General features: G+C 40.1%; 1 protein-coding gene across 7 annotated transcripts in view; it reads right to left on the reverse strand.

The window, feature by feature from the left end:
- The window catches only part of LOC132865862 (zinc finger protein 271-like), a 108,723-nt gene that overhangs the window by 50,685 nt on the left and 31,388 nt on the right, over positions 1-26,650 (reverse strand). For 5 of the 7 annotated variants that reach the window (XM_060898361.1, XM_060898362.1, XM_060898358.1 and 2 more), the window contains 2 exons: positions 7,363-7,534; positions 4,471-4,742 (listed from right to left, as the gene is read on the reverse strand). In XM_060898361.1, the coding sequence (XP_060754344.1) occupies positions 4,471-4,742; positions 7,363-7,522 (432 nt within the window). In that variant the 5' untranslated portion in view covers positions 7,523-7,534. Of the gene's footprint in view, positions 1-4,470; positions 4,743-4,864; positions 4,962-7,362; positions 7,535-26,650 lie in introns of those variants that run through there. The other 2 variants (XM_060898363.1, XM_060898364.1) reach the window with 2 other exon arrangements.

Here is a 26,650-nt window from a genome sequence, read left to right on the forward strand (position 1 = left end):
ACTACCGTGTCTTCTTTTTGTTTATTGTTGAAAACTATCCAAGGCCTGGATTAGATTTAATAGGCCAATAGGCTAGGTTTACGTTCAAATGTTCACGTTTATGATATTACTGTTCTTGTCATGCACATAGTTTTCATGGATATAGGTTTTCATTATCAACATGTTTGAAAACCTGTGGATGTATAGTTTAGTTTTATTGAGCAATGGTTAAACTACAGTAAATGCATTATAAAGTTTTGCCAGCCATGTTTATTTTATTTTTATTTATTTTTGCCTTTTTTGTTGTTTTTTTGTCCCCCCGCAAAAAAAAAAAAAAAAAAAAAAAACTCAGGGTAGTACATAAAGCTACTGCCATCTTGACCATTTGAGTCTCAGTTCATGTACTTATCAATTTGGTGCAAATCCGTCCACCCATTTAAAAGTTATCACGCAAGCAAAAAATCGGCCACATTGACAGTCGGCCATCTTGATAGCGTTGGCCTCCAAAATTTAATCAGTTAATGTACCTATTATAGAGTGTTAACACACAAGATTTCGTGCAAATCTGTCAACCCGTTCCAAAGTTATTGCGCAAACAAAAAGTCAGCCACCTTGAAAGTCGGCCATCTTGAAAGAGTTGGTCTCCAAAATTTTGTCAGTTCATGTATCTATTTCAGAGTATTAACACACAAGATTTGGTGCAAATCCATCCATCCATTCCAAAGTTATTGCACAAACACAAAATACACCGGCGGCCATGTATGTTTTGTCGTTTACGGCTAAACCGTAACTTTTAGAGAATGTTATATGGCAGAAATGGATTCAGCACCCAAAAATCATATAGAAACAACACTTGAATTACTTTTCCTCAAAAATGCCTACACCTTCTTATTTAAAGCCCTTTTTCAATTTGGGGACCTGGCTATTATAGTCCGCTTCGGCTTTTTTAATCCCTTTCTTCAGATCAACTCGAGTCGTGCTGTAAAGGACTCTGTCGCCTGACCTGAAGGCAGTGTTGCGGGCCTTGAGGAGTGAGCGAACCTGGCTGGTCATCCAGGGTTTCTGATTTGGAAAAACCCAGATGGTTTTGTCCACAGATACAGTTCCCATACAGAACTTGATGTAGTCCAAAACTGTCTCTGTGAACGTTTCCAGGTCCTGATGTTCAAATAGGTCCCAGTCACTGTGTTGAAAGCAGTCCTGGAGTTCGTTGAGTGCATTCTCAGGCCAAGTTGTTACAGTCTTTGTGGTGGGCCTGAATCTGCATCATCTGGGGGGGGGGTATGCAGGGATGAGCATATGCAGGATGAGCAGCAAGGAAAGATGATCTGACTGTCCAAGGTGGGGGAGGGGCATGGCTCTGTAACTGTGTTTGATGTTGGAGTACACATGATCGAGAGTCCTTTCCCCTCTTGTTGGACACTTCACATGCTGGTGAAACTTCAGGAGTACAGTCTTAAGATTGGTCTTATTAAAGTCTCCAGCTATAATATGGCACTCAACATCTCCAAAACCAAGGAGATGATCATTGATTTCAGGAGACAATGTGAAGGCCCTGTTCCCCTATACATTAGGGGTGATGCAGTTCAGTGTATGTCCTCATATAAATTTCTGGGCACATACATCACAAGACCTCACATGGTCTACAAATATGACTGCCCTGGTGAAGAAAGCACAGCAGCGTCTGTATTTCCTTCGGACATTGAAAACACTGGACATATCACATCAGCTGCTTCTTTCATTCTATCGCTGTTCTATTGAAAACATTCTCACCTATGGGATGCTGGTGTGGTTTGTGAGCTGCACAGCAGCTGACAAGAAGGCCCTGCAGAGAGTAATCACAGCAGCACAGAAAATCATTGGAACTCCGTTACAAACACTACAGGACATGGTGCTTCCGCCGCGCAACCAACATCATTAGAGACTTATCACACCCTGGTTACCATCTTTCCATTCTGTTGCCCTCCTCTGGGAGGTGCTTCACGTCCTTAAAAACTCACACCTCCAAACTTAAGAACAGTTTTTATCCAAGTGCTCTTATGCCCCTTTTCCACCAAAGCAGTTCCAGGGCTGGTTCGGGGCCAGTGCTTAGTTTGGAACCGGGTTTTCTGTTTCCACTGACAAAGAACTGGCTCTGGGGCCAGAAAAACCGGTTCCAGGCTAGCACCAACTCTCTGCTGGACCAGAGGAAACAACCGCTTACGTCAGTGGGGGGGGCGGAGTTGTTAAGACCAACAACAATAAGACCGCAAAAGATTGCCATTTTTAAGCAACGAGAAGCAGCAGCTGTACAAACGCGAAGGTCATCCATTATTATTATTATTGTTGTTGTTGTTGCTGCTGCTTCTTCCGTGTTGTTTTTGCTTCGATATTCGCGCCAAGGTTTATACAAACGTAACTGACGTATACAGCGATGTAATGACATGGGTTCCCTTAGCACCACGAGCTATGGAAAAGCAAACTGGTTCTCAGCTGGCTCGCAAGTTGAACGAGTTGTGAACCAGCACCAGCACTGGCCCCGAACCAGCCCTGGAACTGATTTAGTGGAAAAGGGGTATTAGAGAACTAAACTCTAAGAACTGATCTTTTGGGGTGTGCAATATGTCTTTGGATGTGCAATATGATCAGTCCTGTGAAATATGCACTTTATTTATTGTTCTTGTGATTGTCCCCCATTTATGGGTTTTACCTCACCTTTTATTGTCTTATGGTGTTTTATTACTATTACTACTACTACTAATAATAATAATAATAATAATCTTTATGTTTTTATGTCTGTTTTTTATGACCCATTTATGTTTTTATGTCTTTTTATATGATTCACTAGAGAAATAGAATTTCATTGTACATTGTGCAATGGCAATAAAAAGGATATTAAATAAACTTGCTTTAGGGTCTTGCTCATAAAGCTGGGGCCTTGGTCTGTTAGCACCTCCTTGGGTATACCAACTCTAGAGAAGAGCTGGAGCATGGCAGTGGCTAAATGTCTGGCTGTGATTTCTCTAAAAGAAAAGGCTTCAGGGTATCTTGTAGCATAGTTGCAAATGACCAAGACAAACCTATTTCTTGATCTACTAAAGGTCCAACTATGTCCACCCTAATTCTCTCAAATGGAGTGTATACGGGGTGTATAGGGGAATCAAACAGGCATGATTAAAACATTTACCACCTGACAGCTGACACTGAGGACAGGACTTACAGAAACTCTTCACATCTTCATACAGCCCTGGCCAATAAAACCGCTTACTGATTCTTTGCAAAGACTTCATGTAAGTCAAGTGACCTGCCCATGGTACAGTGTGACCAAGCTCAAGCACTTCCTTCCTGCACTTCTGTGGGACCATAAGCTGCAAACCTCTTCACTCTGTCTGTACAGAAGGCTATTCTGCAGCAAGTACACCTCCTTTCCCAGTGCAGGAGCAAAGACTGTACCCTCACATGTCTTCTTAAAACATGGGTCTAATGTGATGTCTGAACACTGTTCCTCAGCAAGGTCACTCAAAACATCAAATCAGCTTCAGTTAAAGGTCCAACATCAGACTCTGGCTGAATGTCTGTCTGTTTTACAATCTCCCCAGTAGTCCTTCTGTGCCTCTCACACCTCTCATCCCTTGTCTGAGAGGGCTCGGCTGGAACATCTTCCCCACAATAAGGCACATAGCACACCAGGTATATACTGTACAAATCTAACTAATCCTCACTGAACTGATGTTCAAATTATATTTTGTTTGCATGTGTGAATTAATGTAAATGAAATCGATTGTGTAAAATGTCATACCAACTGCATACCCCAGCATCAAATCAACTCGTATTGTGGTAAATTTTGTTGTATCAAAAATCATTGGCCTGTTGGTGTGGTAACAAGTTTTATATTAACTTCAGCATTAATTATAGTTAACAGTATCTGTTCAAATCCTCTAGTGTCATGCTTCTCTGATTATCCTCAATGTTTAGAAAAGAAAGTTGTTGTAAGGTGTGAATGGATAAGTTCTTTTTTTTTTTGTGTGTGTGTGTAAGGGGGGGGGTTGTGTGAAGCTACCATGTTGCCGTGGATGCAGCAGAGTCAAGGAAAACTTGGTACAGTTTTTCTCAGCTGCATTTGGGAAAACAGACTATTATGTAATGTTGATGGAAACTATGATGAATAATATCTTGTGTAACAGAGGACCATGCTTAGAAGTAGTTATGGGAGGACCTATGTTAATGACTACCTGGGCTTGTGATTTTATGTGATTCTTCATGAATAATTACTTTAAAATTATACAGTAAATAAATATTTGCTTGAGCATTATTTCAGATGTTACTAGTATTTCTATTACCAACAGGTGAATTTCCACCACACTGGCTAAAAGAATCGATGTAGGAACTTGTGATTTAAACCCCTACTCCACATATCTTTGGCAAGAAGAAATTGATATTAACTGGAGCTACCTTCACCTAGTTGTTACTTACAAATATACAGTCTTTATAATAAATTTGTGAGAAACTCACAACCCAGGAGTCTCCACTTTTCCTGGCTTCCTCTTGGTTTACCAGCTCTCCCTGGTAGGGTCCAAAGTGTGCACCTACTGGAATCGTCTCCCCCTTATTAAACACTCCCAGGCCTGCGTCAGGAATACTGGACTTCTTGATTTCTAGCCCAGGAGGAAGAGTTTGTCTGGCTCGGTCAGAGACTCCCATGGGAACAGGAGTATCGGGGATGAAGAGGGGCAGTCCATGAACCTCACATTTGTTGAAGAAGAAGGATTTGCAAACTTCACAGTCTGGGCATAGAGAAAACACAATAGGAAGAAATGAGGCCCAAATGTATGTACAGTGTGTGTGTGTATCTAAGACCATATACAGTACATTAGTATGGTACAAAGATTATCTGAAGAAAGCTTGCCAGTAAGGTTCATTGAGCATCTGGTTGAGACTAGAGGTGTCCATCAGGATTGAGATCTCACAGGACATGAGGTACAGGAGTATAAATTTTTTACTTCCTTGTGGGAGTAAACAAGTGGTCAGATATCAGTCTTGCAGGGCAAAATAAAACAATGTTCATTAACATGAGTGTGGCACTGTGTGATATATTTACGGCATCCTTAGGACCTGCCTGGTCAGGGTCATGGTTGTTTTAAATTTGGCTACTTGTTTCCTTATCTTCTGGGAAACAGAATTTCCCAAATTTGTCAGGAAATTACATGCAGGTACAAACAAAAATAACTATGCACAGAATTAAAAAAAATAAGTAAAATGTCTCATGCACATCTTTATTTGAGCTTGCTGACAATTCTGCCATTTCTAGATCTAGGCATTTTTTCCAATGCCATACATTTGGATTCATATTTAATCACAAAAAAAAAAAATATCTAGTGGCAATTTAAGCATAACCAATTTGTTTAAGAAGAAACCAGTGGACCCAGAGGAAACCCATGCAGACAGGGGGAAAACTTGCAAAACTTCACACAGACAGCAACCCGAGCTCAGAATTGAATCCAGAACCTGTGATGCCCCTAAATCCGTATACAGATATTTGGACACCTGTCCATCACATCCCTATGTGCTTATTAAACATCCCATTCCAGAGGAATACTAAAGAAGCATTCTCTCTTTCCTGTATTAATCACAGCCAATTGGGGTCTTCTGCGAGCTCATGCATGTGGAGAAGAGAGCACGTAGCACTTTCCTCTGGGTGTGTTTTGCTACCCCTTGATGGAGCATGAGCTGCATTTGTAAAAGAGGAAGTTGATGGCTTCACATGTCTGGGAGGAAGCATGTGTTAGCCTTCACTCACATGGTTAGAGAGACCTGGCTGGTGGGTGGGTACTAGCAGGTGACAACATTGGGGAGAAAATGGGTGGGAAAAAAAACCTATAATCTTCTAATGTGGTGAAGACATTAGGACAGGTTTATTTAACATTTACTGAAGGAGACCCAGATATCAGTCAGTAAGTTTCCCATGATAGGGGAGTCTTCAGGACAGAGGAGTTTGTGCTTTCTGGTTTCCTCAGTCACACAAGAACTTGCATTTTTTTTTTGTCTCAGAACAAAAACACAGGAGTGGCTGGAGAGAATGACAGACATTCTGTAATATTAAATGTAAACAGAAACAAATAAAACATGCAACGTGTCATTCATTAATAAATTAAAATTTTTAATTGTTGGCAAATCACTGTGGTATGAGGGGAATAATACACTTTGGGCTGTTCTGTTATATGAAAATAAAAATCACCCGCCATAGATTTTTATATAACAGCATGACCCATGGTGTGATATTCCACACTTTTTTGGTTCAGGTTAACATCATCTCTTCATAATGACAAATGTATTTTAAGGAAATTAAAATAAATATTATATATATTAGGGCTGTTGAAGCTAACGCGTTATTAGTGCGTTAATGCAATTTCATTTGATCGCGATTAAAAAAAATGCCGGCGTTATCGCAGAGTATTTAAACAACAGTGAATTGGGCTCATCTTGGTAAGGAACAATGCAGATTTTCGCGGGTGACTAGCATGCAAAATAAAGCTAGTTATAACATTAACTTTGTGGTAAAACGTAGCTCTACAGCTTGTCAAATAAACCAGCAACATGGTCAGTTAAATTGTAGTCTGCATATGCGATGCGGTGTGAGTTCCGTTTACTTTCACTTTACCGGGTGAAATGTGTTGATATCTGATGGGCTACGATCGGGAATGCGCACATTCCCTTATCTCCACCTGTAGATTGTAGGTAGCCTAGCGATTTCCAAATAGCCTACTGCTTCACTTGAATGAACTTGCAGGAGTCAAACTACTTCCTCTTTGCTCTTCGAAATGTACCTTGCAGCTATTACAGTTGAGAAAAAAAAAAATATAGTCTTATTTCTCCAAATCGTATTTTGCACATAGCCTATGCCCAACAGATGTCTGATAGGCTACATTGGAAAGAATATGCTGCATGCCTAGATCTAATATCAAACCCGAATGCCAAATATTTGTGAATTAGGCCTATATATTGTCTGTCATAGAGAAGATGAGCATATATTCAAATGTTTGCTCTGATGTAGAAATGTATTTGAGTACAATTTAAACAGATGTTTAAAGATTTTTTTTTGCGATTAACTACATAATTTTATGAGCTTAATCGCGATTAAAAATTTTAATCGTTTGACAGCCCTAATATAAAATTACTTAGTTTCTCTCGGTCCTTCCTACCATATTACACTCTCTATAGACAAAGTTCACACCATCAATAAAAATATCAAATTCAATTTAATTTTGTCATAGTTTGTTGATTAAATAATCAGAGACTGAGGCTACATCCCAAATGTACTGTATTGGACTTTAAGTGCACTAGTTAGTGTGTAGGGTAGAATAAACAGTGAGTGTTACTGAGCACCAGAGAGGGCTGATGTCTTACAGAGGTGGTCTTTATTGTCATGATCTTCCATGTTAATGGAAAGACATTCAGGTGGGTTGTCAAGGTCATCTCCATGGTTGGAGATATTCAGCTCCAGCGTCTCCTCTTTCTTCACACGGACTTCTGACGTCCCTCCATCTTTGGATGTCTCTGTGTTCATGTCTTCACACACCTAAAGCTCAAACAACAAATTTGTTAGGGCAGGACGGTATCCATCCCACTCGGGAAGGTGCTGCTCTCATTTCTCACAGCATAGCTCATAGTCTCAGAAGAGGCCTAGTTAATCTGTGACAATCCAGAGCCAAGGACAGGGAGCAGACAAACAGACTAAACGGACTGTCTGCTAGCTGCACAGAGCCATCACTCAGGTTCCACTATGTCGAGTCTGTGTCTGTTCCCCGAGCGATACAAAAAAGGAGAAATACTCAGTTTGTTCTAGTAATCTAATTAATATAAAATTAGATCATACTGACTGTACAGCCACTGCCAGCACCTTTGATCTAAACGTAGAACGATTAAATATTAGATCTCTTATATCTGAAGCGCTAATTGTTAATGAACGTATCACTGATCAGGAGTTTAATGTACTGTTTAAGAGAAACATGGATTAAAACAAATGAGTGTACAGCATTAAATGCAACTAGTCATCCTGGTTACAGTTATATACACACCAGCCTTGTCTAACTGGTAGAGGAGGAGGCGTCGGGGTTATTTATAATGATTATCTAGGTGTAACACAAAAACCTGGACATAAATTCAATACGTTTGAAGTTCTTCATGCTAACAACATATGTATTACAGTTAAATTATGTTAATTACTGTTAAAAATTGCATTCGGTACACATCTGCACCATACCGAAAGTCCTGTACCGAAACAGTGCGGTACGAATACATGTACCATTACACTCCTACAAGATGATAAACTGGAGCACAGCAGGAGACAGACATAAGAAGCTGTTGCCTCCAATCAGCCACACCTGGTCCTTTCCTAGCTAGGTATTTATCGTTCCCCTGGACACAATACACTCCAGGCCAGTAGAAGGTGCACACACACACTAACACAAAGAGTAAATACTGGCTCCAACACGCATCACTGCTCACAGTGTGAAAAAAGTTCTTCTCATGAGAGCAGTCTCCAAATACACCAGCATGTTCACAAAGGAGAGAAGCCATATTACTGCTCACACTGTGGGAAGAGTTTTACTACACAGAGCCATCTCCAAATATACCAGTGCATTCACACAGGAGACAAGCCAGATCACTGCTCACAGTGTGGAAAAATGTTGACTTATTCAGTTACATTTCAGTCCCACAAGTACACCAAGTCAGAGACATTCCATGATTTAAAAGTTGTCAAATTAAATATACTTATTATTGTGTTTGCTGAAAATAACCTGTACTTTTATCCTTATTGTTCATATATGACCACATATATTAAAACAATCTTATAGTAATGTTTTATTTTGATCTTATGTACTTATTTCAGGGTTCTCCACTTTTCAAAAATAAAAAGGTGGTGGCGGAGCCCCGGTGTGGGGCCAGGGAGGCAAAGCCCCCCTGGAGCTGATGGACTTTGGGCTTTTTTGACAGTGAAGCTGGCCAATAAATGTATAGGAAATGCTAAATCATTTTACAAAAAAAAAAAAAACATTCTTACTGTACATATCATCTTTATTGTCAATGTGAGACTCATAACAGTGACATTTCAGTTGAGACTGATGCGCCTGTCTCCTGATGGGCTTCCATCACAAGTACTGACTGCCTTCTGTTTAGGTGGATTTGATGCAGCCTCTTCATTAACCCTTTTCTCCCCCTTTTTCACCAGCCATTGGCGCAAATCCATTTTCAGATCTCACTTGATTGAAATCCACCATTTTTTTAAGTTTAGACAACAATACTCCAGCCAGCTAGAGGTTGACAGATTTTTTTTTTTGATGTGCACTGTCTAACCTCTAGCATCTTAATGCTAAAAATAAGGAGCAAATTTTCACGCATCACAATATCGCTGAAAAGCTGCAAATATGCTGTCAGTTTCAAATATAAACATACATTCTTGATTATTTCTGGAGCAGTTGATAATTATTTATTGATCCTATGCCAAATCATGTTCTAAAATTGCATTATTTTAATGTAATAAACATTTTATTTTTGCAATGAACAGTGAACCTCCTACACATGCTGCAATCCAAAAGCTGCGGTAATTACAAAATGCAGAATCCGTAATGTATTGAGCGAAACGAGTATGACATAGCATATGTTTACATGTAAATTTCAGTTTCTGAAATTATTTTTTCTGTGTGAAAAATAAATGAACTTCCATGCAAATACATACGACAGCGATAATCTCCATAAAAAAATTTCATGGACATGCTTTCGCTCAAAGCTGTGTTTTGCTTTTTCAATTAACCGGAAGTAATGAAATTTGCATACTAGGGTTGGGCGGTATCCAAATTTTGATACCTTTAAACTGTCTCTGTGTTTTCCCGGGGTATACGGTATTACCGAGAAAAAAATAATATTTTGTTTCGGCCTACTGTGTAACGTGCGCCTATGCCTCAAATGTACTATTTAAAAGCAGCATAGCGAATTGTGTGCATTGTGGTATGGATTAAGCAGCAAAGCGAATTTTGTGCATTGATGAATGGATTGAGAGATATTTCAAAGCATCACGCAACTCTTCCTTCATCTTGAAAATAGCATTCAACTGTCGTTTACACATGTCTGCGTTGAAACGCCATTTGCAGCACTATTTCACCTACTCCATCAAAAAAAAGTACACGATGAGCAGGATCATACCCTTTCAAGCATGGGAAATAAAAAAAAGAAAAAGAATCAACCAACACCCAGGTCCGTTTAGACTGCGCGATAAACCATATTCTTCAGCGCAAATGAGGCGAACCTAATTCAAATGCGTGATAGCTGCACAAGGCAAAATCATATGGGCCCACGTCATGCCATGGCGGGGAAATTAATAATCAAATGGCCTTACCTTGCTTAAAACGTTGTCTTGATCACATAACTCCTTACAATTATTCCACTTAAATCCATACGGTTTAACACACCCAACAAAGATAGCAAGCGCATTGCTAATTCCCACCAGAAACCTAACAGTTCACGCTACGATGTTTTCTTCCGTTTCTTCAGTAGATGACATTTCAAACGTTTATTACCCACATCCCAAATGTCATACGTTATATTATTTTACCTTGTTGTTACTCATGTAACCTACTCAAAACACAACTCATTGGAGAGATCTCGTGGAAGTGGAGTACCCCAGGCTATGGTGTGCCTTAGGGGACATATTAGATTTTTCGTTTGGTTTGAAACCAAAATACTGCCACACTGCCGATGTTGTATTTTTTTTTGCCACTAACTCGTTATCTTGACTTGCCATCTTTCAACCGCGGTCTCAGTCTCTTTTTTTTTTTTTTTTAGATAGGACAGTATAGAGAGACAGGAAATGAGCGGGGGAGAGAGAGAGACGGGATCGGGAAATAACCTCGGGTCGGAATCGAACCCGGGTTCCCGGATTTATGGTACGGTGCCTTAGCCATCTGAGCCATGACACCCCCGGTCTCAGTCTCTTGCGAAGCTTTCTGTCAGACTCCAAATGTCACGCAGGGTTGCCATGGTAACGACATAAACAACCCTGCACGCGATGAGAACTTCTTTAGGAAATTGATAGAATTAGTGAAAATATGATCACACAGTTATTCGGGATGATCTTCAATTTATTATTTTATATTATGACCTCATGTACTCCATATTTATTTAGATATTATATATTTTTTAAAAATGACGGTAATGAGACCGATACCGTTGGTACTTTTGGATACCTCGGGATACCTTCTTACCGTAATACCGCCCAACCCTATTGCATACACAATTTCATGAGAAATTTGACTGGATATTTTTGTCACTGAAATTTAATGATAACGTTATTGTTTTTCATAAACTGTTCCTGTCTATGAAATTCAACAATATTTGGTCACGTTAGTCTGAAATTATTGATTCAATAAAGAGCAAATTTACCTCTTCCAGCTACTGCAAGTTGTCTGCTTCCAAATACTTGTGCGAATTTCGATCGTTTTAACTGTAGAATGCCCTCGTATATCTGTATGCAGTCGGCTGGATGTTTTTCTATTGCAATCGCGTGGCCACTTCAGGTAGCCCCGCATGCATTTGTTTAATGGTCTTCTGTGTGTTAAATAGTTAAAAAATTATAAGAAAGTGAATACGATTTATTTGGTGTATAATGATGAAGTTACTTTTTTTTTTTTGACCACGGGAAGGGTGGCGGCGGGCCAGAATTATAATGTAGCGGTGCACCACTTTAGAAGGGCCCATGGAGAACAATGTATTTAATTGTCCTTAATTACCACCATACAAGTAATAATTTAACTATAACACTATCAGTGTAGTACTGCTGCATGAGTTCAATGTACTATGTTAAACGGAAATGTGGATCAAACCAAACGAGTATGTCGCATTTAAATGAAGCTATACGCTTCATCCTCAGCTATACTGTATGCATTAGCCTCATCTAACTGGTAGAGAAGGCATCACAGTTATTTATAATGACAATCCAGACATCATACAAAAACTTAACCAACTTTTGAATATGTTTGAAGTTCTTTATACTAACGTGTAGCCAAAAATAAAAAATAAATCTACCCAGTCAATTCAGCTAATTAGAACCCCAGTTCCAAAAAAAATTTGTGATGCTGTGTAAAACATAAATAAAAACAGAATGCAAAGATTTGCAAATCATGGAAACCCTGTATTTCATTGAAAATAGTACCAAGACAACATATCAAATGTTGAAACTGAGAAACTGTTTTTTGAAAAATGTGTTCGTTTTGAACTTGATGTTCGCAACCAGGCCTGGAATTTCGTCATTTTAGGGGCAAGGCCACTTGGCCTTTTGTGCTGTCAATTTTTTGAGGGCACGAAGGCCAAAAGCCAGGGCACCAAGGCCATGAAATAAAACAATGATTTTAAGTTCACGTCTATAATTAATTAAATTTAAGGACTAATGACTCTTCTGAGGAAGATTGGAGTTTCAGTCGAAACTATCAAGCAGGTAAAGAAACATCTCCTACACTTATGCCTGAAGATAAGAAAATATTGAACATATCTAAACTCATCAATCCATCACTCACTTCAAAAATTGTAAAACTTATTAAAACTATATCCTTTCATAATTTTTGTTCAATTGACATCGAATGTGCAAGAGCATCTTCAGACTACTGTACTACTACGCAGATTTTTGATTAATCAAAATTGAGCCTGGAGTACATCAAAATGTTTGACTGTAAATGGAACATATACTAGCATGCAGGCTACTGATTAACCCATAAGAGCCCAGACCAATTTCTCAATCAAGAAAAATTATTGAGGAAATAAAATGAACTAAATAGATGACAAAGAAAACATTTCTGACCTTTTATTTTTTAAAATAGCACTTTCATATCTCAAGATCTGAAATATTAAATTGCAAATTTGCAGAACACTGCAACACTATTACACTGTTAACCCCAAAGTTCAAAAGAAAACATACAATACTAGTAACAAAACAATGCTAACTGCATAGATTAAAAAAGTGGCTATGAACAGACAACAGCACACATCACGCATCATATTACGGCAGGAACAAGCAGTAGTAACATCCATGACCTTACGCTTAAAGCTCGACAAAGGAAAAACTTGACAGCAAGCTAATTAGCATTTGTTAGCGGCTATAGTCGGTACTCGGCACGTTAAAAGTGGGTCAACGTTATAACGACATAACGTTACTGTACAAGCAATGCTTATTTAATGGTAACAAACTTAAGCCCTATATGTTGAAATTCCTATCTTATTCGTTCATTAATTTATCACACAGTCTTACCTCAGTCAACTTCTTCCCTCCTTCTGTGAAAATTCAACGTCTCAGACGCAGACACAAGTGGGCGGGGGATGCGTTTGATTAAGTCTCCTGGTTGGCTGGTGATAGATTGGTGTCATTATAGCACGTCAGAGCAGTTCATGCCAAGCTCAAGTCTGATCCACCACTGATGAGTTGCCCAATAAGAACCCAGACTGTCATCAAAAGACGTATTTTTTTCTCAATAGACACAGGTGATGTTAAAGCCTATTGGCAGTCACGAGGCAGACTACAAAACCGCAGGGCATCAAGGCCACTGTGGCCTTATGGCAGATATTTTTTTTCCAAGGGCACAAGGCCAAATTGAGAGGGCACAAGAGCCATGGCCCTCGTGAAATTCCTGCCCTGTCAGCAACACATTTCAGAAACGTTGGGACGGGGCAACAAAAGAATGAAAAAGTTGTGTAATGCTAAAAAAATAATAATAATTTTATAAAATAATTTGGTTAATTGGCAACATGTTAGTAACATGATTGGGTATTAAAAGAGCATCCCAGAGAGGCAGAGTCTCTCAGAAGTAAAGATAGGGAGGGGTTCACCACTCTGTGAAAGACTGCGTGGGCAAACAGTGCAACAATTTAAGAATAACGTTCCTCAATGTAAAACTGCAAAGAATTTGGGGATCACATCATCTATGGTACATAATATCATTAAAAGATTCAGAGAATCTGGAGATCTCTGTATGCAAGAGACAAGGCTGAAAACTGACATTGGATGCCTGTAATCTTCAGGCGACACTGTATTAAAAGCAGAAATGTGTCTGTTGTGTAAATCACTGTATGGGCTCAGGAACACTTCAGAAAAAAACATTGTCTGTGAAAACACGTCATTACTGCATCCACAAATGCAAGTTAAAATAAAATAAACCCAGAGCATCAACGAAGCAGTTGCTCCAACAGCTGTACCATGAGAAACCAGACTCATTTATAACTAGCCAAGTTGCTGTTCATGAGAACAATGAGACCTTCCCAAACGTTTACAGAGTGTGTTGTTAAAAGTAGACATGATGCAACACAGTGGCAGTGTTCTCCCCAGAGCACTTTTGTGTTTCAGGGCTGATGCGCTTTAATTTCATGCCCACACACTCTAAATTTGCCAACACGCTATTTTTTTTTACTCAGACACTTGCTGAAAAATCACGTCAGATTTCTACCTTGTGATGTTTGGGCCATATGTTGAAGGAAAATCAGTGTTTTGGACTGGTTTGCTGCCATGATGCACTCAGGCAGACCAGAAATACCCCTGGGAAATTCCCAACCACAACAAAACGCCCTCAAGCAGTTTGCTGTTGCACTGATACCATGACACTTCAGTGCGTGGGCAAGCACCCTTGCACTGACATCACATTTACCTTAGCAACTGTAGCTAGGCTATGCCTGGGGGGACAAGCAAACTTTGCTTACATACTGTTCACATACTGAAGCCAAGCGAACATGTCCGGTGTCTATTGCCTGAAGAAAACTACAGCCAAAAAAAAAAAAGCTGTACTACCGTATTACTTGGATAATCTTTGTCAGAAAGAAGCAAAGGATAGATATATGGAGAAATTAGAGTTTATTAGTGGTTATGATCCATACAAAATTCCTCGAAATGATTGGAGTGATGGTGCAGATTTGTGGCCTAGCGTTAGCTACATGTTGGAATATACCTTCTTGCCCCCCCAAGAGTCCTGACACGGAAGAACAGTTTAGAGAGAAAAAAAAAAAAGACAACCACACAACAGAATGTCGCAAGAGCCAAAGCATTTACTCTCAAAGGACTCCTACCTGAACTGTTGGCAAGATGGTATTCCCAGCCCTCCATGTCTCAACAACCCCAAGGACACCACTATTTGCACACCATAATTTATACAGCTTTTTATTGCTAAAACAATATAGGAGATGTTACTTTTTGTAAAATAAAATATCTTATTCTAGACTTCCAAACAATATTGTAAGATGTTAATTTTTTTTTTTACATACATGATGCTGACATCAAACTCAAAATGAGCAGATATTTTTATAAACAAATAAAATCTCAATATCAACATTTGATATGTTGTCTTTGTACCATTTTCAATTAAATATATGCTTTCCATAATTGCTGGGATGCTGCAATTATCAATCGTGATTGAGCGTCAGCTGTGAAAGGTGAGGAGGCAGGTTGAACCAGCAGGTAACATGTGATGAGGTGCACCTGTGTCAAATTACTGGTTGTCTATTAACCTGTGTCTCGGTATGTCTTTCAGACAGTCAGGAATGAGAGAGTTGTGACACGCCGTTGCGTGTGTTTGTCACTGAAAAGTGTATGAAAATAAAAGAACTAACCTGTTCTGAACCCTGCTTCCCATTCCTCTGTTTTTACCAAAGTTAAAAAGTTGTTACACTGGTGCCGAAACCCAGGACTGAGGAATGTAAACTGTGGGTGAACAGAAGCAGTTGAATCTGTTAGAAAACGACTCCTTTGAGACAGCACCTTATTGGATAGAACGAACCTCACCACGGACCAGATTTGCACTCTGCTTGACCTCTACCTGACTACCACTTATTTCCAGTTTAATGAAAGTTTCTACAGACAGAAGCATGGATGCGCCATGGGCTCACTGGTATCCCCTATTGTGGCCAACCTTTACATGGAGGAAGTGGAACATAAAGCTTTGACCACTTGACCACTGAAGGCTTGCTCATTGGGGATAGATTAGGGATAAATTAGCTCATGTTTTAAGTCGTTCAAATTCTGTAAAGCTGCTTTGCGACAATGTTTATTGTTAAAAGCGCTATACAAATAAACTTGACTTGACACTTTTTCAGGAGTTGCTCCCAGCCACTGGTTCAGATATGTGGATGACACCTGGGTTAAGATCAAAACCCATGAGGTGGAAGCCTTCTCTAAGCACATCAATGCAGTGGATATTAACATCAACTTCACTCGGAAGGACGTCAGTGGGAATAATCTAGCCTTCTTGGATTGTGATGTACACATTAGACAAGACAAAAGCCTGAGCATCGAGGTCTACCGGAAACCCACACACACAGACCAGTACCTACTCTTTGACTCTCACCACCCACTGGAACACAAATTAGGGGTCATTAGGACCTTGCAACACAGGGCTTAGAATATCCCTACAACGGTAGAGGGAAAAGAGAAGGAGCGGAATCACATCAAGAAAGCACTTCAGAACTGCGGGTATCCCAACTGGTCTTTCCTCAAGAGCAGAAAAAGGAACATAACGGACAAGGAGGATAACAGGAACAAATGCAAGAACACTGTTATTCCCTACATTTCTGGTCTATCTGAGAAACTCAGGAGGATCTTCTACAAACACAGCATTCCGGTACATTTCAGACCCAGTAACACTCTGAAGCAGAAACTGGTCCACCCTAAGGACAGAATACCCAGACACAAACAGGACAACATAGTGTATGCCATTCAGTGCAGTGAGGAATGCACGGACTTGTAAATTGGGGAGACAAAACAACCGCTTTACAGGCGCATGGCTCAACACAGGAGAGCCAGTTCCTCAGGCCAGGACTTTGCTGTCTACCTTCATCTTAACAACAAAGGACACTCATTTCAGGATTGCAACGTATGCATTTTAGCCAGAGAGGATCGTTGGTATGAGCGAGGAGTTAAAGAAGCCATTTTTGTCAACCTGGAATGGCCATCACTGAACAGAGGTGGGGGTCTAAGACATCATTTATCAGCCACCTACAATGCAGTCCTTGGCACACTTCCCAGACAACTGAATGCACACCAAAACCCAGCTGTTTTCAGTGACTCACAGGAGGACAGAGACAATCAGCATTTCATTGATCACCCTAACGGGCAATCCATTGATCATTCTAACGACTCTCTCGAGGCCGTTCACAACCAGCCCCCAGTGACCCACACCAACAGGATGACTCAATGACACCTTAGATGAGCTTTTCATCCATGAGAGGATAAATACCTGATGCTCCCTACCAGTCAGACAGAACTGAAGAAGCCTTTCGGATGAAAGGTGAAACGTCTTCAAGAATCTTCAAGCAAGTCCAGTTGCTCTCTTACCACCCACAGTTTACCATGACCTGGATGACTGAGAATCTTCACAGACATGACTGAGGAATGTACATCACCATGGGATCCAAACCAGACATGCAATTAGGTTAACATGGGGCAGCCTTGGGCTGAAGTGCCCTTGTGCAAGCTACCTAACCCCTAACTGTGTCACAGTCTGGCCCAGTCCACCCATGCCTTAGATTGTGGGACTTCCATGCCGGCTCCAGGCCGAATCCAGGACAGAAATTCAGTCTTGCCTTGCTGAAGGCCATTTCCTGAAGCAGCACTCCCACACCTGCTACCACTCCTCTCCCATCAGCCAGGGCTTTTTAAGAACTGTTTAGAGCTACTCCATTTGCCAGACTGTCCCTAGTAGACTTTCCTCACCTCACTACAACTCATTGGTATTGGGTCGCTTGAGTCCCCCTGCCTGAATTTCTCCTTGTTTTTTGTCAAGTTTTTCTGTCCATTTTTTTGTCCCTGTTTTTTGCCTGCCTGCTATTTTGAATTGTGCCTTTTGCAACCTCTGCCTGGATTTCCCTTGTCCCTTTGTTCATCAGTTTTTGTGAAGTTTTTTCTGTCCTGTTTTTTGTCCCTGATCATGTCTACCTGCTCCTCTGTGTTTTTGACCTCCTGGCCTGTTTTTTGACTACCGATTTTTGCCTGAGCCCTACTGTACCTTTTGCCTTTCTGCCATATACTTCATTAAAAGAAGTTCTCTCTTTACATTGCCTGTTTTCTGAGTCTCCTCTTGGGTCCTCACTTCACCTCAGCTCACCACTCCTGACAAACTGTTCCCCTAGGTGCTGTAGTATGGCTGCCCACTGCTCTGGGTGTGTGCGCGTGGGCATGTTCACTGCTTCAGATGGGTTAAATGCAGAGGATGAATTTCACTGTGCTTGAGTGTGCATGCGACAAATAACGGCTTCTTCTTTTTCTTTAAAGAGCTCTTCCAAACGCTCGCCAAAAACCTCCAGCACCAGCAGCACGCCCTTGTTGCGCTGACAGTCGATCAGGGCTGGTGCTTCCAGGCTCTGCTCGAAGCCTAAGCAAGGACCCGCAGGTGATACGGAGCTGGATACAGTCTGTGGGTGCTCCAGCGATCGTCCCTGCAGCCAGCATGCCCGTCCAGCTGGTGAAGATGGGCCCCCAGGACAATCCCAACACCTTCCTTGAACTGTCTGAGTGTGTCACGAAGGCGAGCTTGTGGTCAACCTCTCAGTGGGCAGCTTGCCTTCTGCCACTCCTGTTGGGGGGAGTCCAGCTCGCGGCTCGACAGATCCCGGCCACCAACAGGCTGGAGTACCCCCACCTGAAGCAAGCCATCTTTCCCACAGTTGTGGGAGGGCACTGAGTAGCGCTTGTCCAAGGTGTTGATCATTTTCCTAAATCCCTCGTTTTGTACGGTGTTAATGGAGGCCATATCTTTGGCCAAGTGATGTGATCGCCTCTGTTATCTCCTTATGCCTATGGAAGCTTGATGGGTATGGTGATGCATTGTGCAAGGTTTCGGTCATCAGCGTCTGTGCTGTCGGGCAACAGACATTGTTTCACTTGCTGTTTTTTTGTCCTTAACAGCTTCGTCATATTGCACTCTGTGGTGACGTTTAAGGTGATTGTATAAATTGGTGTTACCATGTGGTGCTGATGTACCATGGTGGTGTAGTGGTCCTCACTGTCGCCTCATGGCAAGAAGGTTCCGGGTTCGAACCCCGCGACCAAGAGGGGCCTTTCTGTGTGGAGTTTGCATGTTCTCCCCGTGTCTGCGTGAGTTTCCTCCGGGTGCTCCGGATTCCCCCACAGTTCAAAGACATGCAGATTGTACAATGGGGCCACTGTAATTGGCGCAAGCTGTAGTGGTTTCCAAGCCATAATGTATGTACATACAGTGCTCAGCATAAATGAGTAACATTTTAAACAATATCTCAATGAACACAATTTCCAAAATGTTGACAAGACAAAGTTTAATATAACATCTGTTTAACTTATAAGGTGAAAGTAAGAAAGCACAACTTGATTCATCACACACTTGTGAAATTTCCTCTCTGCATTTAACCCACCTGAAGCAGAGAACACACACATGCACAATGAGCACACACCCATACCCAGAACAGTGGGCAGCCATGCTAACAGCACCCAAGGAGCAGTTGGGAATTAGGTGCCTCGCTCAAGGGCACCTCAGCCCAAGGCTGTCCCATAAATCTAACCACGTCTTTGGATTGTGGGGGAAACCAGAGCACCCGGAGGAAACCCATGCAGACACGGGGAGAACATGCAAACTCCACACAGAAAGGCCCTTGCCGGCCGCTGGGTTCAAACCCAGAACCTTCTTGCTGTGAGGCGACTATGTTAACCACTACACCACCGTGCCGCCCACGGTTAATGTTAGATTTAAAGCCATGATTTAAGTTAGTTTTATAGCTACATGTGATTTAGGATTGTTAAATCTTTATGATTTAATATTTTAGAGCTTTTTAAGATCCTTTATTATAACAGTGATTTTAAACTATCCCTGTGTAACCTGACCTTCATCCAGTGGAGAAGACACGCACTTCTTTGCTAAGACTAAACATAGTAGAATTGTCGTAAAAACATCTCGCACGCTTTGACGTGCATACATGCTGAAATTGCTGAATTGCTGATATGAATATTATTTTGCTTATGATTGAAGGTTTCATTCACACACACATATTGTAAGGTTTTATTCCTTTGTAAGGATAAATAATTGTAAATATTTATTCTTGACCAAGAAGTCAGTAATTTTTAATACTTATTCTTAATATTGTAGTTAGAATGCCAGCTAGAAGGCATTGAATTCTGTGTAACTTGTAAGTTACTGTGTGACCTTCCTCCAGTCACAGAGAAGTGCTGACCTACTTTGCTAGACTAGACATAAACATGTCTTTGTTTAAAATGGTAAATGCTGAGTTGTTAAGAACATATTCTTGATATGGGATGTTTTGCCTATGATTGTTTTACTACATATTAATGAAATTAAGATGTAATTTGCTGACTTAGCACAAGACTTGGCACATTTACATGCGCGCACACAACACACACATTTTCACTCTCTACATGCCAAGGAGACACACACACACACACACACACCTTCACCCACCCCTCTCTGAGGTCACACACAAACAAACACACACACACACACACACATTCGACAGACACAATAGCCGTTTAGAGAGATTATAATTTGTTATAAAAGGTGTTTGTAATATTTCATCTTTGGCGAGAAAACTGTGAATAAACAGCAGTGAAACCGATCTCTGGTTCTCTGTTTTTTTGCGGTGTTCCGTCCCAGAATTCTGCAGGTGGCACGAGGGCACTGGTCTCGAGAAGTTGACCGTTCCAGCTGGGGGAACCCTAACAATTTGGGGGCTCGTCCGGGATACTTCCGATCAGATAGGGGGTCTCTTTTAATTGATTAGTTGGGGGGGGACTTCCGCCTGGTTGGTAGTATCAGAAAAAAACCCAGTTTATTTTTTTGGTTATCCTCGTGTAAAGGCACGGGAAGATGTTTTTATTTGGTGATCCTCGTAGTTTGTTTACGGGATGATTTTATTTGGTGATCCTCGTAGTTTGTTTACGGGATGATTTTATTTGGTGATCCTCGTAATTTGTTTACGGGATGATTTTATTTGGTGATCCTCGTAATTTGTTTACGGGATGATTTTATTTGGTGATCCTCGTAGTTTGTTTACGGGATGATTTTATTTGGTGATCCTCGTAATTTGTTTATGGGATGATTTTATTTGGTAATCCTCGTAGTTTGTTTACGGGATGATTTTATTTGGTGATCCTCGTAGTTTGTTTATGGGATGATTTTATTTGGTGATCCTCGTAGTTTGTTTACGGGATGATTTTATTTGGTGATCCTCGTAATTGGTTTACGGGATGATTTTATTTGGTGATCCTCGTAATTGGTTTACGGGATGATTTTATTTGGTGATCCTCGTAGTTTGTTTACGGGATGATTTTATTTGGTGATCCTCGTAGTTTGTTTACGGGATGATTTTATTTGGTGATCCTCGTAATTGGTTTACGGGATGATTTTATTTGGTGATCCTCGTAATTGGTTTACGGGATGATTTTATTTGGTGATCCTCGTAGTTTGTTTACGGGATGATTTTATTTGGTGATCCTCGTAGTTTGTTTACGGGATGATTTTATTTGGTGATCCTCGTAGTTTGTTTACGGGATGATTTTATTTGGTGATCCTCGTAATTGGTTTACGGGATGATTTTATTTGGTGATCCTCGTAGTTTGTTTACGGGATGATTTTATTTGGTGATCCTCGTAGTTTGTTTATGGGATGATTTTATTTGATGATCCTCGTAATTGGTTTACGGGATGATTTTATTTGGTGATCCTCGTAGTTTGTTTACGGGATGATTTTATTTGGTGATCCTCGTAGTTTGTTTACGGGATGATTTTATTTGGTGATCCTCGTAATTGGTTTACGGGAAGATTTTTGTTTGGTTATCCTCGTAATTGGTTTACGGGAAGATTTTCAGGTTATCCTCGTGAAGTGAATGAGCTGTCACGGGAAGAGCGCGCTTTTTATGTTAAACCCATAATAATTACCCTAATTAATCTTGGGACTGATTCCTTCATGCCACCATGGGGGGAAAAATTGTATTAAGGTGCCCAGACCCCGAGAAAACCCCACGGGATTGGATGAATTGCTGTGGTTTAGCATTCTGGACAATTTGGCAATTAAAATCCTTATAAGATGCAAATTAAAATAATTTACCTAAAATTTGAATGATAATTAACAATGATGTATCCCAGTTACTTTTTCAGAATGAATACAAAGCTCCAATGTTTGACAAAACACAAAGTGTAAATGTTATGCGCTCTTGGGAATTGATTACAGCTCTAAATAAATATTGAAGGGTTTTTTTTAGAATCCATATAACTTTTTTATAACGCCCGTATACTATGTTTATTAAATCAAATCCGTATAAAATACGGACATTCTGTATATTCATTATAATCTCAATGAAAGCTTCACTGAATCGATTCTTTCGAACAAGCTCGCATGCGTGTGAATCAATTTACTTGATTCACTCTTCACTCTTGACTCAGAATCTACGGAAACCTTATTTGTATTCCTGTTTTCAAATTGTAAACAATAATCACACTTTCATGCTGCATGAAATTAAAGTATGAACTTTCCTCAAACCATTACGTGTGCATGAACTCAAACAAATGCAGTCCATGCGTCTGTATTGATTCGCTCAATCGAGTCATTTTTATGTTTCGTCTCGAAAAAGATCCGAATCGTTTGTGAATCTCATCACTGTTACGGAAGGAGAGAAGAGATCCTCTTCCCTCAACATAGAATGGTTGCTTCTTAATCAATTAGTTTCAGCGTTTTATTTTATATTCATTGTGTGTCGATAGTCCGAAACTTGTAACTGGAAAGTTACCAGTAAAGTCACGAGTGGTCCACGAGGTGATCTCTGAACAGGACCCCTGAGTAGTCTACAAGACTATTAATGTGTTTTAATAATTAATAGTGCAGCTATTAATGCAGTTTCATGTCTAGATCCTATAAATGAAGAATACAAAGTAGTTAAAACTAAGACAGAAGTATGTGAAGGTAAAATAACATTAGAACTCCAGTTCCCATAATGCCTTGTGATACAGACATGGTAAAAACAGAAGAAATATATTTAAGGCTTAGAGTTTGATTAATTCAGCCAAATCAAATATCACTTTCAGATTTGAAGATATTTATCAGGAATCATTTTTAAAATATTGAGTAGTATACCACTTCCTGTTTAAAGGCATAATAAAAGGCATCAAATATCAAAACCCTACTTGTGAATGGAAATGCCGAAAAGTTTCTGATGCGTTTTAGCGAGACGTGGACTTGTCTGGGAAATTAGATCCACAGCGAGCCAACCCGCTCTTTACTTCATTTTTGACATTTTTTGAATAATTGTCGTCCTATTATAAATATAATATTTTGAATAAATAGTTCCGTAGCAATATGCTCTGTCTCTTTTCTCAGTCAACATTGAGACAAGACTGACCCAGATAGATAGCAATAATATAAACAAACAACCATCCATGCAGACAAGGACACACAGATATCTGCACTTGGCACTTTCTCACAATAATAAATTTAATATAATTAATCTCTTTATATTACTAGGCAAATTCCATATAAATAAAGTCAAAATGTCCAAGACAACCAATTCTCATTCCCATCAATACTGTTAATTGAATTAAAAATGTATTTTAAGTCTCTGTCACATATCAAATCAAACAAAAGGTGCTTATCAGCTATTCAATTTTATTCAAATTACATTCAGTGAAATTGTTTGTCATTTCAATTTGCCCTGTTTTATATCTCCTTTTCTTTTTTTAAACTTATTGCTCCTTATGAGGCTAAGCTTAAACATGTTCCTCCTATCCACAGAGGATATGGAATAGATAGGCCTTTAATGTATTTAGTTAACCATAATTTTTTTCAGGGGGCGGCACGGTGGTGTAGTGGTTAGCGCTGTCGCCTCACAGCAAGAAGGTCCGGGTTCGAGCCCCGTGGCCGGCGAGGGCCTTTCTGTGCGGAGTTTGCATGTTCTCCCCGTGTCCGCGTGGGTTTCCTCCGGGTGCTCCGGTTTCCCCCACAGTCCAAAGACATGCAGGTTAGGTTAACTGGTGACTCTAAATTGACCGTAGGTGTGAATGTGAGTGTGAATGGTTGTCTGTCTATGTGTCAGCCCTGTGATGACCTGGCGACTTGTCCAGGGTGTACCCCGCCTTTCGCCCGTAGTCAGCTGGGATAGGCTCCAGCTTGCCTGCGACCCTGTAGAACAGGATAAAGCGGCTACAGATAATGAGATGAGAATTTTTTCAGCAAGAAACAGAGTTAACAAACGTTTACTTGAAGAATGTTTTTGTTTGCAGTCTCTGGTTTAGTTCAAGTCTCTGTCTCTCTGGCGGTGGCTACCAGACAGTAAGCAGACGTTTAATTTCAGTACATTCCTCATAAATCAATGTTTTATCAGCCTGACATTTTGCTGTATGGATTGTACATGATTTGGTAAAATACTAATTTAATTTTTTTTTTAAACCCCCCCCCCCCCAAAAAAAAAAAAAATCACAAATTGTGATTTTACACTGTCACAATCAATATTTGTAGTATTTTTATTTTACTCGTATAAAATTGAAACTGAGCCATGTTGGGTTTTTTTTTTTTAAAGAAAGCTAACTCCCGACAGGAAAAAGATAAATTTTCAATGTAGCATCTTGCATGGAGCTTTACTTGTACAATGGCGTGTAAATGCTTGTATAAATGGATGAGTTCACCGCAATCGCCAGCAAGGAACTTGTATGTTGTATGAGGGTTTAAGATATGTTGTCTATAAGAATTCTGAATTGTGTTGAGTAAGAAGAGTCTGTCTTTGATTCTGCGCTTAATCAGTTTTTGGTTGCGTTTCATTGTAGTGTCTTGAACAAAGAATGAATGTTGGATGCTTTGGTGAAAAGCCAGTGAGTGTTTTACTAGGAAAGATGAAAAGCATGTGGAAAGAAAGGCAAAAGTGAATGTTGGATGGGAAAAAAAAAAGTCACAAAAACAAGTTTGTATAAAAGACAAAGATGTGTTGATGTTTGAAGTCTGAAGTGAGCTTGTAAATCTGTTTACTGTATAAAAGAGAACATAATTAAAGGGACAATAAAGATCTGTGTAAGATGTGCATCTGAAAAAAAAAAAAAAAATTGTCCTTCCAGTGGTGTTTATAAATCGGAGACTTGGGTTTATCTTTATTTAACCATTAAGAAAAAAAAAAAAAAAAAAACGTCATTTAAACGCCTGTTTATGTTAAGCAGTACCTCTCTCTCTGGATTGATGTCATCCAAGGCATGGGGAGACCGTGTACCAGCTCGTACAATACACCTGTCAATCCAGTACCTAAATCTGATGGTACCTGGCGTTTTACACAGGATTTACGCAAGATTAATGAATTGATTGTCCCTGTTGCATCCATTGTACCTGACATTTCTTATTGATCTCTGTTCTGCCTTTTTCACATGGGGAGATAGTATACTTGGACACGTCAAGGTTTCATTCGACTCTCCTGCTGTTTTTTCAGCTGTAATTCAAATTCATAATGCACTCTGTGACCTCTCCCTCCCTCAGGACTCTGTGGTCTGTGTGTTCTGGTATCTGCTGAGTCACCAGAAATCTGCCAAGACACTGACACTTGCACCTGCTCCAACATCTGGCGCACAAGGGCTTTAAGGTTTCCAGGACCAAGCTGCAATATTGCATGGACACTTAAGTTTTTGAAGTTTTGAACTTTCTCAAGGCTGTCATTCTAGACACAAAACACCCTGCAACTAAACATGCACTGATGTCTTTTCTGGGTCTTATCAATTACTGCAGACAATGGATCCCTGACTGCTCTTTATATGACAAGATTCTCCGTTCTTCAATCTCTCATCACGGTCCACTGCAACATCCTTTGACCTGGACTGACGCTATGGTGGTCGCTTATCACTCCCTCAAAAGCACCCTTTGTTCCGCCCTTGGGGTTACCTGATCACTTCAAGCCCTTCCAGCTCTAAGCCTCTGTGGAGCATGACGGGGGGATGCGTCCTTGTGCGGGTTTTTTTTTTTTTTATCCAAAACATTAGACATTGTTTCTCAAGGCTTACCTGTGTGTCTAAGGGCCGTCTCTGCATGTGCTCTGATGGTTTTAGATGCGGAAAAATTGGTTTTGTCTCACTCATTGATCTTGCACTCGTCACATCAAGTTAAACAGGTGTTGCAAAATTTACAGACCCATTAAATTAATTTATCAGTAATTTAATTGATAATTAAATTAACATATGACTGTTTATTCTCTGTTCTACTAACAATCTCGAAATTTGTGTCACATCCTCTTTTGATAATGTAAGTCATGCTCTCGCACACCTCCTTAATTCTCAGGATAACACTTGGGATGACATTGATATTGGCTGTCTAAAAATCGTACCTGTACATACTACTAGTATCAGGTCTGATCTCTTTCCTCCAGCCTTCTAGGGATCTTTGTTGATGGTTCTTGTTCTAAACCCTCAGACGGTGTATATTTATAATATTTATAATACCTCTGTGGTTACTCTGTGTGTTCACTGCCTGATATTGTGCATGAGGCATACGCTCTTCCTTTCTCATTTGATTTTTTCATCTTGATTGTGGCCAAATTCTCTGAATGGGTAGAAGCTTTTCCCTGTTCTCAAGAGAACACGAAGGTAGTCACTCGTATTCTGGCAAAAGAAATAATACCTAGTTATAAAATAATAATAATACATTTTATTTATAAGCGTCTTTCAAGGTAC

This window comes from Neoarius graeffei, chromosome 18 (assembly GCF_027579695.1).
Source record: "Neoarius graeffei isolate fNeoGra1 chromosome 18, fNeoGra1.pri, whole genome shotgun sequence".
NCBI lineage: Eukaryota > Metazoa > Chordata > Actinopteri > Siluriformes > Ariidae > Neoarius > Neoarius graeffei.